At 46.8% G+C, this 10,368-nt stretch overlaps 1 protein-coding gene across 2 annotated transcripts; it reads right to left on the bottom strand.

The window, feature by feature from the left end:
- Nucleotides 1-866: 866 nt before the first annotated feature.
- Fkbp6 (FKBP prolyl isomerase family member 6 (inactive)) lies at nt 867-10,129 on the bottom strand. 2 transcript variants are annotated; one of them, XM_055606414.1, is made up of 8 exons: nt 10,073-10,129; nt 9,757-9,874; nt 8,058-8,147; nt 7,206-7,408; nt 5,453-5,572; nt 2,874-3,068; nt 2,395-2,504; nt 867-957 (listed from the first exon to the last, which is right to left on the bottom strand). In XM_055606414.1, the coding sequence occupies exons 1-8, from the start codon at nt 10,127-10,129 to the stop codon at nt 867-869; spliced, it is 984 nt and encodes a 327-aa protein (XP_055462389.1). The 2 variants fall into 2 exon arrangements, with proteins under 2 accessions (XP_055462389.1, XP_055462390.1); XM_055606415.1 differs by lacking the exon at nt 10,073-10,129 and adding an exon at nt 9,958-10,011.
- Between the last annotated feature and the right edge of the window lie 239 nt (nt 10,130-10,368).

Raw genomic sequence — 10,368 nt, 5'->3', positions numbered from 1 at the left:
ACACACACACACACACACACACACACACACACACACACACACACACAGCCTGAAGCCAGGCATAATGGTGCATCTCTATAATCCTACCACTCTTTTTGTTTGTTTCTGTTTTTGAGACAGGGTTTCTCTGTTATAGCTCCAACAGTCCAACAACTCCAACTCGCTCTGTAGACCAAACTGGCCTCAAATTCACAAATATCTACCTGCTTCTGCCTCCTGAGTGCTGAGAATAAAGATATGCATCACCACCACCAGCCTTAATCCTACCATGACATCTATATCTACACACACCCACACATACCCCTAAAACAAAACAAAACAAAACACAAACACCACAGGCTAGGAGTGTGGCTCAGTTGGTAGCGTGCTTGCCTAGCATACACTAGTGCACACACAAGGCTCAGGGTTCCATCCTCAGTACTACATTAATCAGATGGTAATGGTACAAGCCTATAATCTTAGCACTCAGTTGGTAGAGGCAGGAGGATCAAAAGTTCAGGGTCATCCTCAACTACTTAGTAAATCATCTCCAAAACATAGTAACAAAGAAATTCGTTTTTTCTCTTTCAAGCTCAGCTAAACTGTCAAAACTAATGACTTCAGTTATAAGAAAATTTGAGAGTTTAATTTTACCAATCATGAAAAAAAGTCCTTTGAATGAGAAAGCTCAGGACCTCCCAAATATGAATGTAACTCCAAGTCCTCCACCTCAGTGACCCACTCTGTGGGAAGGCCCCAACGGCATATTTTGTCCTATGCTGTCCTCAGTGGAAAGAGTCAGCAGTCACCAAGCCTGGCTGAGGACCATCTTCCCCAATGGATGAAACCCTGAATCCTTTCATGAGTGTCCATTCCTGTAAGTACCTTCAGTCTCCTCCCACTGAGGAGCTGCTCCCACGGGGGGCAAACATCCGGTGACACATCTCTTTCTCTCTGTCCACATAGGCCCTGTAGTGGCTGTGGAGAGAAAGGCAAGCTTTGTAGGTTTGCAGAAGGTGACATCTGGTGGCTGAATATATCTGGCAGCAGCCACTGAAATGTCAGCAATGGACAGCAGTCAATGGACATAACACTGTGAGATGCAGGGACAGGCAAGGCTAAGGCCACTAAGGAAGATCCTGGACACAAGGCTATCATTTGGAAAGACAGCAGCTGGGAGGGCATAGCCACCATTAGTCTTGCCAAATGACCCTTGCACTGAGTGACCTCCCATTCATTTTGAGATGTTTCTTCCTAAGGAATGGTGAGAACCCCCAAAATTCAGGTCTAGCCTGTGAGAATAACAGAATGGAAGCTCCTGGGAACCCCAAATAGATGAGGAGCAAAGAGACTGCGTCCAGATAAAAATGATACGCACACCTTAAGAGACCCCAGCAAAGAGATGGAATGTTTAATGTTAAGAAGAAAAACCTCACCAAGACAGAAAACTGCATAAAAATAGGTAGGGTGTTAAGTATAACCTTTTTTTTTAACAATTAATTTTGGTTTTTAGAGGCAAGGTTTGTGCAGCCTTAGCTGTCATGGAACACACTCTATAGACAAGAGTAGCCTTGAGCTCAGAGATCCACCTGCCTTTGCCTTTTGAGTGCTGGGATTCAAGACTTACTTTCTTGTGGGAGATCTAAAAAGGCTTTTTGTACATTTATTGTGTACCTGTGTACACTATGTATGGAGGCCAGAGGACAATCTGCAGGCCAGTTTTCTCCTTCCTAAGCATCAGAATGTCAAGTACTCTCCGCTGTTGAGCCATCTTGCCAACCAAATTTTGGTTTTTGAAACTGTCTTATTCTATACCACAGGTTGAGCATTTGTGATCTTCCTACTTCAGTATCCCAAGTTCTAAGACTATTAGAGTAGACCACCATACCTGGTTAGCACGATGGTACATGGTGGACTACAGAAATAGCTCAGTTGGTAAAGTGAGGACCTAAGTTTGGATCCTCAGCACCATGTAAAAAAACAAGCCCAGTGAGTACAGTGTGTCTATAATTCCAGTTTGGGGTAGGTAGGGGTAGGGGCCAGGGATGGGGGAAAACAGAAACAGGAGGATTTCTGGGACTAGCCACCAGCCCAGTCTAATTGCTGGGCCCCAGGCACAATACTCAAGGTTGTTTTCTGGCCTCCACACACACTTACAAATATACACAAAGGAGCTGCATGGGCAACTCCTCGCTGGGGAGTGCTGATCTGCAGGAAGGAGATGCTCAGAAGTGAAACTTCCTCACACAAAACAGCCAGTTTAGGGCAATGGGAGATGGACTGTGCAGGTAGAATGGCTGTCTCCAAACCACCTTGGGGCAACATTCCTAGCCTATCCTCTATCCAGATTGAACTAGAATTCTCACAGCCACCTCTCATTGTGCCTCTTGTCATGCTCCTGCCCTTGACCCTTACCTGGACAGCTTCTTCAGCTCATTATTGATGTCATGGTTACAGGGCTGCTCCTTCTGAGCTCGCACCAGAAAATCCCGGGCCTGTTCGTACTCAGTTAGGAGAAGGCAAGCCTGATAGGAAGGGACAGGACATTAGATTAGGAGATTGGCATTTGTAGTAGTGGCCCCAGTGAGACCTACTGATTTGTGTTGGGAGTGCACATATGGATGGAGAACAGTTTGTCAAACTACCATCCTTCTTGGGAGCAGCCCTCCTTATTTTTCAAGATAAGGACTGCCTCTGGGACTCAGGGCTCCCCCAATTCATCATCCCCCAATTCTCCAGTCTGTCTCTGCCTCCCCAGAGCAAGGGTCCAGGCCCCTGGGTTCTAGAGAATGAGCTCAGGCTCTCAGGCTTGCATGCCTGGCAAGCACTTTACTGGCTGAGTTACTGCTCGCTGAGTTACTGCTCAGCCCCTCTTCCTACTACCTTCAACTCACCTGTCCACACCTAAAGAGGGCCTTGGCATTCCTTTTGTCAATGAGCAGAGCCTGCTCCCCATAGCGTAGGGCCATGGCAGGTCGGTCTAGCTTCAGGTACACAAAGGAAAGGTTAAGGAGGACTAGGAGCTCAGCAGGTTCCACCAAGTGCTGTTCCTCACAGATTGCCAAGCGCCGATGGAGCAGCAGCAAGGCCTGCATAGAAGAGGGAAGGCAAAGGGTCAGGAGGGACAGTCCTATATCCTTACAAGTCACACAGAACTACTGATCTAAGAAAGAAACTCAGCTAGCTCACAGGACACATGGTTAATATATTAAAGATAGGAGGCTTCTTTTTAAGATTTATTTTCGTTATTTTATATTATGTAACTGTGCCAGAAGGTAGTGGAACACACGTTTAATCTCAGCGTTCAGGAGGCAGAAAGGCAAGCAAATCTCTGAGTTTGAGGCCAGCCCGGTCTACAGAGTGAGTTTCAGGATAGCCAGGGCTACACAGAGAAACTGTCTCGAAAAACCAAATAAAACAAACAAACAAACAAACATGTATATGTGTGGGATAGGATGTGTGCATTGAGTACAATGCCTGTGGAGGCCAGAAGAGGGCATACATCTTCCTGGAACTGGAGTTACATGTCTGTCTTTGATTTCTCAGCACTGGAATTACAAATAGGCACTGACTGCCACACCTGTCCTTTTTTCTTTCTTCTTAAATATAAATTCTTATGATCAAACTCAGATCATAGTGCTTGCTTTCAAGCTCTCTACCAACCAAGTTGTTTTCTTACCTCCCCAGGATGGTAATTATTAAAATGTCAGATTAAAATACATCTGCACATAGGTAAGAAAAAGTACATAGTTTAATGTGTTTTCATAACTCAAACATCCAGGAACACAGCATGAAGAGTTACACAGGCAGACATAATGGTGCACACCTTTCATCCCAGTACTCAGGAAGCAGAGGCAGGTGGATCTCTGAGTTGAAGGACAGTCTGGTCTACAAAGCAAGTTCTGGCTAGATAAAGCTACACAGTGAGACTCTGCCTCAAACAGACACACAAATAGAATCAACAGATAGAGCCAGAGGTTATAGCTCATGCCTATAATCCCCTTTGCTATGAGCCTGAGGCCAGCCTGGGCTAGACAGTGACAATGTCTTAAAAAACAAAAGGAAAAAAGATCAACATATGGAACATTATTCTACTCCTAGTCATTTCCATTTAACTTAAGGATTTTCTCTGTATATAATGTGTGTGTCGCTTATGTACATATGTGGGTGGGTTGGTGTGCACATGAGGAGACCAGAGGACAAGGTCAGGTTCTTGCTGTATCATTCTACCTCATTGGCTCTCAACCTGCAGACTGAGACCCCTCTGGGGGTCACCTAAGACCAAAAGAAAACACAGATATTTACATTAAAATTCCTAACAGTAGCAAAAAGCACAGTTATAATGTAGCAACAAAAATAATTTTATGGTTGGGGGACTGTATTAAAGGGTCACAGTATAAGGAAGGTCGAGGACCACTGCTCTATCTTGTTCTTTGAGACAACATCTCTCATTGAACTTAGAGCTAGACTGCAAGCATCAGCAATCTTCCTGTCTCCGCCTCCCACAATATTAGAGTTGCAGCATACATGTGTCCATACCTGGCTTAAAATAAACTTTTATGTGTAAGTGTGCATTCCTATATAAACAGATGTGTCCCATGTAGGTACAGGAACTCATAGAGGTCAAAAGAGGTATCATATTCCCTGGAACTGGAGTTATAGGCAGCTGTGAGCCATATGGATGCTGGGAATCAAACTGGGGTCCTCTGCAAGAACAGCAAATATTCTTAACTATTAATCATCTTTCCAAGCCAGACACAGTGGCACATGCCTGTAATCCCAGGGAGGCAGAGGCAGGTAAATCTATGTGAGTGAGTTGGAGACCAGCCTGGTCTACGAAGTGAGTCCAGAACAGCCAAGACTACCCAGAGAAACTCTGTCTTGAAAAACTGAAGAAAAAAAAAAACAACTTTGCAGCATCCATGCCCAGCATTTTATGTGGGTGCTGGGATTTGAACTCAGATCCTCATGCTTATAAAGTAAGCACACTTACTCACTGCTATCTCCCCAGGTACTTTTTTTCAGTTTGTTGAGACAGGGTCTAGCTAAGAAGCCCAAGCTGGCCTGTAATTTGCAATCCTCCTTCCTCAGACTCCTGGGTGGTAGGATTACAAACATAAACCATCAGGCCCAGCTTAATATGATCTTTATCATGGCTGACCATGAAGAGCAGCAAAAGAGATGAAGCTCATTCTCTAAGTTTTCTGGGCTGGAGAGATGGCTCAGAGGTTAAGAGCACTAGTTGCTCTTCCAGATGATCTAGCTTGCATACTCAGCAACACATGGTGGCTCACAACTTTATGTAACTTCAGCTTCTGGAGATCAATTCCCAGAGATCAGATGTCCCCTACTGGCCTAGAAGTCACCAGGCATGCACGTGGGGCCAGACATACATGCAGACTATACAGTCATACACATAAACAATTTAAAGATAGAAGTTTTCTGGATCATACACTTACAAGAGCATTCTTACCCTTTTGTATCTCACTTTGGCATCACAGAAACGATTCTGGCGGAAAAGGTAGTTGCCAAACTCCCTCTCAGTTGCTGCTACCTTGAGGACCTTCTGAAGTGGAAACTGTTCTTGCTGCTCCTGAAAAACAAGAGCAGTGACATGGAGCCAGAAGCCCCAAGGGCATAATGGCAGGCATGTTATAGTCATCAACATTTCCCTCTTGGACCATGAGCTGTGCTTACTGCCTTTTGGGTGCAGAGGCCACACAGGTGGATGCTATAAGTGTGTAAGCGATCCATCTACAGAGCAGTGCAGGTGATAGTGGCTGCAGTGATCCTTCTCAGTTTCCCCAGAAGCAGAAGCATCCACAGAAACTGAAGGAGCCTGCCCAGCCCAAACCAATTATGCATCAATAATTTGGCAGGTTTTGGATGGCTCAATGCTCTGGGGGTTCTACATGCTCATGCTGTTAACCCTGGCTTCATATCAGAGCCTCAAAATCAGAATCCCAGGTGAATGAAGAACGTCTACTTAGTGGAAAGATGTGGAAAGGGTGAGATAATCACTTGAGGCACTGACAGTTTAGTGTGGAAGGCCAAATTATTATGAAGTGTCTTAGGGTTGCCACTGCTGTGAAGAGACATCATGACCAAGGCAACTCATTTAATTGGGGCTGGCTTACAGTTAGAGGTTTATTAGTCCGTTTCAGCATGGTGGGAAGGATGGCAGCATGCAGGTAGACATAGTGCTGAGGAAGGAGTTGAGAGTTCTTGAACATGAATTTGAATTACATCCTACCTTGAACCGCAGGTGGCAAGGAGGAGACTGGATTTGTTTTACTAGGTGTAGCTTGAGCATTTAAGACCTACCCCCATAGTGACACACTTCCTCCAACAAGGCCACACCTAATAATGCCACTCCCTTTGGGCTAAGCAGTCAAACCTATGGGAGTCAAACCTATTCAAACCACCACATTCCACTCCCTGGCCCCCATAGGCTTCCAGTGGACTAAACCGCTGAAACTGTAAGCCAGCCCAAATTAAATGTCCTTTATAAGAGATCTCTTCAAAGCAGTCAAACCCTAAGAGTATCAAAGCCTTCAATGAATACACACCTACTACTCCGTATGCAGTCGATGGAGGAAGCATCATAAAGATGCATGTGACTGCTGATGGGATCACAAACTCTCCTTCTATGGGCTGCGGAGGGAAAGGTCACCAAGACCTGGGTTATGAGAACTGTGGCTCTATCTCCCAGTTTTCTGAGATTGTCTCAGCTTGGACCTCATGTCACAGCTATCATGTCAAGTTAGTAAAAGCCTGTTTCAGTTCTTGAGGGACCAATTCTCTAACTTGATTTTATGGTCCTGGGGATGGAACCTAGGGCTTGTTAATATTGTCACTCTACTGCTGAGTTACGAAGCCCCAACTCCTTAGTGGGGGGGGGGGGGGGGGTTCTAGGCAAGAACTCCATCACTGAGTCACATCCTCAAGCCTCAATCATTACTAAGCTACCAGCGCCTAACTTCCTGAAAAGTAGTCACCATCTTGTAGTGAGAACTAAGCAGAGGGTAACTAAATAGCAAACCACTAATACGGAGCCAATCTATACCTTACACTACCTAGCATGCTCTACTTCAAACAGAAGAGAGAAGGCATCACTGTACAGGAGGCCAGGTGAAACCTGGGGCAGGTGATCTAACAACACCACCCAAACATGATCTAATCCCACCCTTCAGAAAGTGCTGGAAAATCCAATGTCTGGAACTTACAGCTGAGAGTGCACAAAACTTGTCTGACTCAGCAGAATCCAGGAAGTCAATCAGCTCAATCTCAAACAGGACAGTGGCATTTGGAGGGATGAGGGGTGGGCACCCTAGGGTGCCATAAGCATAGGTTGGCTTGAATAGGAACCTGGCCAGTTCCCCTCTGCGCATGCTTAGCAGGCCCAGCTCCATGCCCCAGAGTGTAATATCTGGAAGAAAGGACAGAGAACTCAGCTAAAACTCACTCAGCATCCTATGCACAGCTACCTGTTGTTCTCTACTCCAAGTGTGTATGCCCACAGCCTTTAGAGTTTGGGTGCCCAACTCGGTGCTCAGTCTTGTTTCTGCTGTCCTGTTTTCTCCAATGCCACCTCTGCAGGCTCCATCTCTGTTGCATAGTCTGTTCTTTGAAACTCTCTGCCCTCAATGCTGGTAATCTACCCTAACTAAAACTTTTTCCTTCATTTTTACGTGTATTTTTAATGTATATGTTTTGCCTGTATGTATGTGCACCACATTAATGCATTGTCCACAGAGGCCAGAAGAGGGCATCAGATCCTCAGGAACTGGAGTTATATTTGGGTGCAGGCACTGGGCACATACACACCTGTGGGAAACGTATGCATAAAAGTTTTAAACATCAAGGATAGAAAAAAAAATGTCCAGTGGGTAACTTAAGATGCCAAGATAACCTTGCCAGGTGGGCTATCAGTCAAAAATAAAGTCCCCAAAAGAAAAGTGACAAGACAACCCAAGTGCCTCCCTGAAATCCAAACTCAGCTACCAACTGTAAAAACCTGCTCTCTGGACACTGTGACAGTCCTAAAACATGGCCATCATTTGTCCAGATGACATTACCTTCTCCAAGTTTCATCAGCCGGGGTGCTTTTCTGAAGCAGTTAGAATCAAAAGGCTTGTCCATGTGCTCCAAGTATCCAGAATATTTCACTAGGGCAGAATGAGGGGGAGGGGAAGCACAAGTGTGAGAAAAACATTCTGGAAGACAGCAACAACACAGGGAAACACCACAAGTAGTTGGGCATGGTGGGAGTCTGTAATCCCAGCACTTGGGAAGTGGAGGTTGGAGCAGCCTCAGCAATGCAGCAAATTCTACACTAGCACCAGACACAAGACTCTGTCTAGGAAAAAAAAACCAAAGAGTTTAGGCTGCCTGGAACCCAGGCCCACAGAAAAGCTTCATGTGGCGTTCTGAATATCTGACTTTCAACTCTTGAGGTTCAAGAGCTCTCCTGATGAGCCTTAGCTAACTGTTCACCATGGCATAAAGAAAAGTGGTCAGAAGCCTGCTTTACTTCTTAAAAACCTGAGGCAGGTCAGGGTGATAGCCATCTGTCACTCCAGCTCTGCAGAAGCTGAGGCAGGAAGAGTGGCAATTTGAAGCTGGCCTTGGATACAGAGAAGCCCTGTCTTAAAAAAGGGGGGGGGGGGCTGGGCTTGGTGAGACAGTTTCTCAGTGAAACTGAAGGTTGGCTGGCAGGCAGCAAGCCTCAGAAATCCTCCTGTCCCTTTCTTCCCACACTGCTGGTGTCACACACATACATGGTCATGCCTGGCTTTTTACACAGGTGCTGGAGATTAAAATTCAGGCCCTTATGCACCTAGTGCTCTCCCCATTGCACCATCTCCCCAGCACTAGAATGACCTCACACATGTCTCCTGCTCCTTTGCAGGTGCTACTTTAGTCTCTCTCTCTCTCTCTCTCTCTCTCTCTCTCTCCCCCTCTCATCTCTCTTGCCTGTTTTCCTTGTGATTCAGGTCTCAGGTTGGCAGTCCACCTCCTTCAGGAAGCCTTCCTTGACTACTTAAGACTGCAGGATGCATGACCACTCTGACAGTTAATCTTGGTTGTCAGTTTGACTAGATTTAGAAAGAGTATGGATATCCTTTAATCCCAGTGCTGTGGAGGCAGGTAGATCTCTGAGTTTGAGGGTAGTCTGACCTGGTCTACATACTGAGAAACAGACCAACCAGGGCTATTGCTACACAGTGAGCCCATCTCAAAAACAAACTAACAAAAGATGCGGCCCAGTTAGCAGAATGTTTGATTAGCATGTGTGAGGCCCAGGGTTTCATCTCCAACACCACATAAACCAGGCATGGTGGCATACATTGAGTAATCTCAGCAATTGGGAGGTAGAGGCAGGAGGAACAGAACTTTTGGGTTATATTTGGTTATGGAGGGTTTGAGGCTAGCCTGGGATATAGTGACTCCTGTTTCTCAAAACCAAATCCTCTCCATTCAGGGAGAACATGTCCAGTCCTAGAAAACACCCTATTTTGGAAATATGCAATCACCTACTTGAAGACACAATCCCCAGCACCTTGGAACAAAGAATACCCTAAATCAACAAGGTGCACACGGCGTGGGCTATGTTCCCAGCACCACGTCAAACACGGTGGTGCCCAGCCATAACCCCAGCACTTGAAAAGGAGATGGAGTATCTGGAGTTGCATGAGACCGTATTTCAAAACGAAACAAAACAAAACTTAAACCACAGTTCCCCAAGGACCAAGAGCAGCCCAGCGGCCACCATACCCAGGACAGAAGCGTCGGGTGTCACGGGGTCGCCGGCGCCCTCTCGGATGATGTCCTTCAGCACACCTCGGTCCCCGGAAATGTCCAACATCCGTTGGCTTAATCGCTCATAGGGAGACTGGTAGAGAGAAAGCCGCAAGCCTCAGAGGTGGAAGCCACCTGGCCCATGTCCTCAGGCCAGCGCCACGTTCCCACCCTCACCTGGCCCAGGACGTCGTCCCCTTCCAGGGCTCCGGGACCTCGGCTACCACCCATGGCCACGCTCCGGGTGCTCCCCAGCTCGAGCTCCCAGGCTTCCCGAACCCCCGCTCTGTACCCGGCAGTCGTCTCGCGACGGTGGAATTCCGTTCCTGGGGCGCGAGAAGACGCTCATCTTGCGGCTCAACCGTCGCCAAACGCCCCACCGGAAACTACTCCAGCGAGTCAGGCGTGGGCGGACGTATGTGGGGGCGAGCACGAGAGACGCACGTGATTGAAGCAGAGAGCATGCGCTGACCATGCGCTGAGCATGCGCTGAGCGTCTCTCAGCACGTGCCACACGTGAGACTGCAGACACAAAGCATGATGGGGTCCTGCTTCGGAATGGCGCAGAAGAGCTAGGCTGCGAGCCTT

The sequence above is a fragment of the Psammomys obesus genome, unplaced genomic scaffold, assembly GCF_907164565.1.
Source record: "Psammomys obesus unplaced genomic scaffold, mPsaObe1.curated_primary_1811, whole genome shotgun sequence".
Classification (NCBI taxonomy): Eukaryota; Metazoa; Chordata; class Mammalia; order Rodentia; family Muridae; genus Psammomys; species Psammomys obesus.
This window is presented reverse-complemented; position numbering and strand designations above follow the sequence as displayed.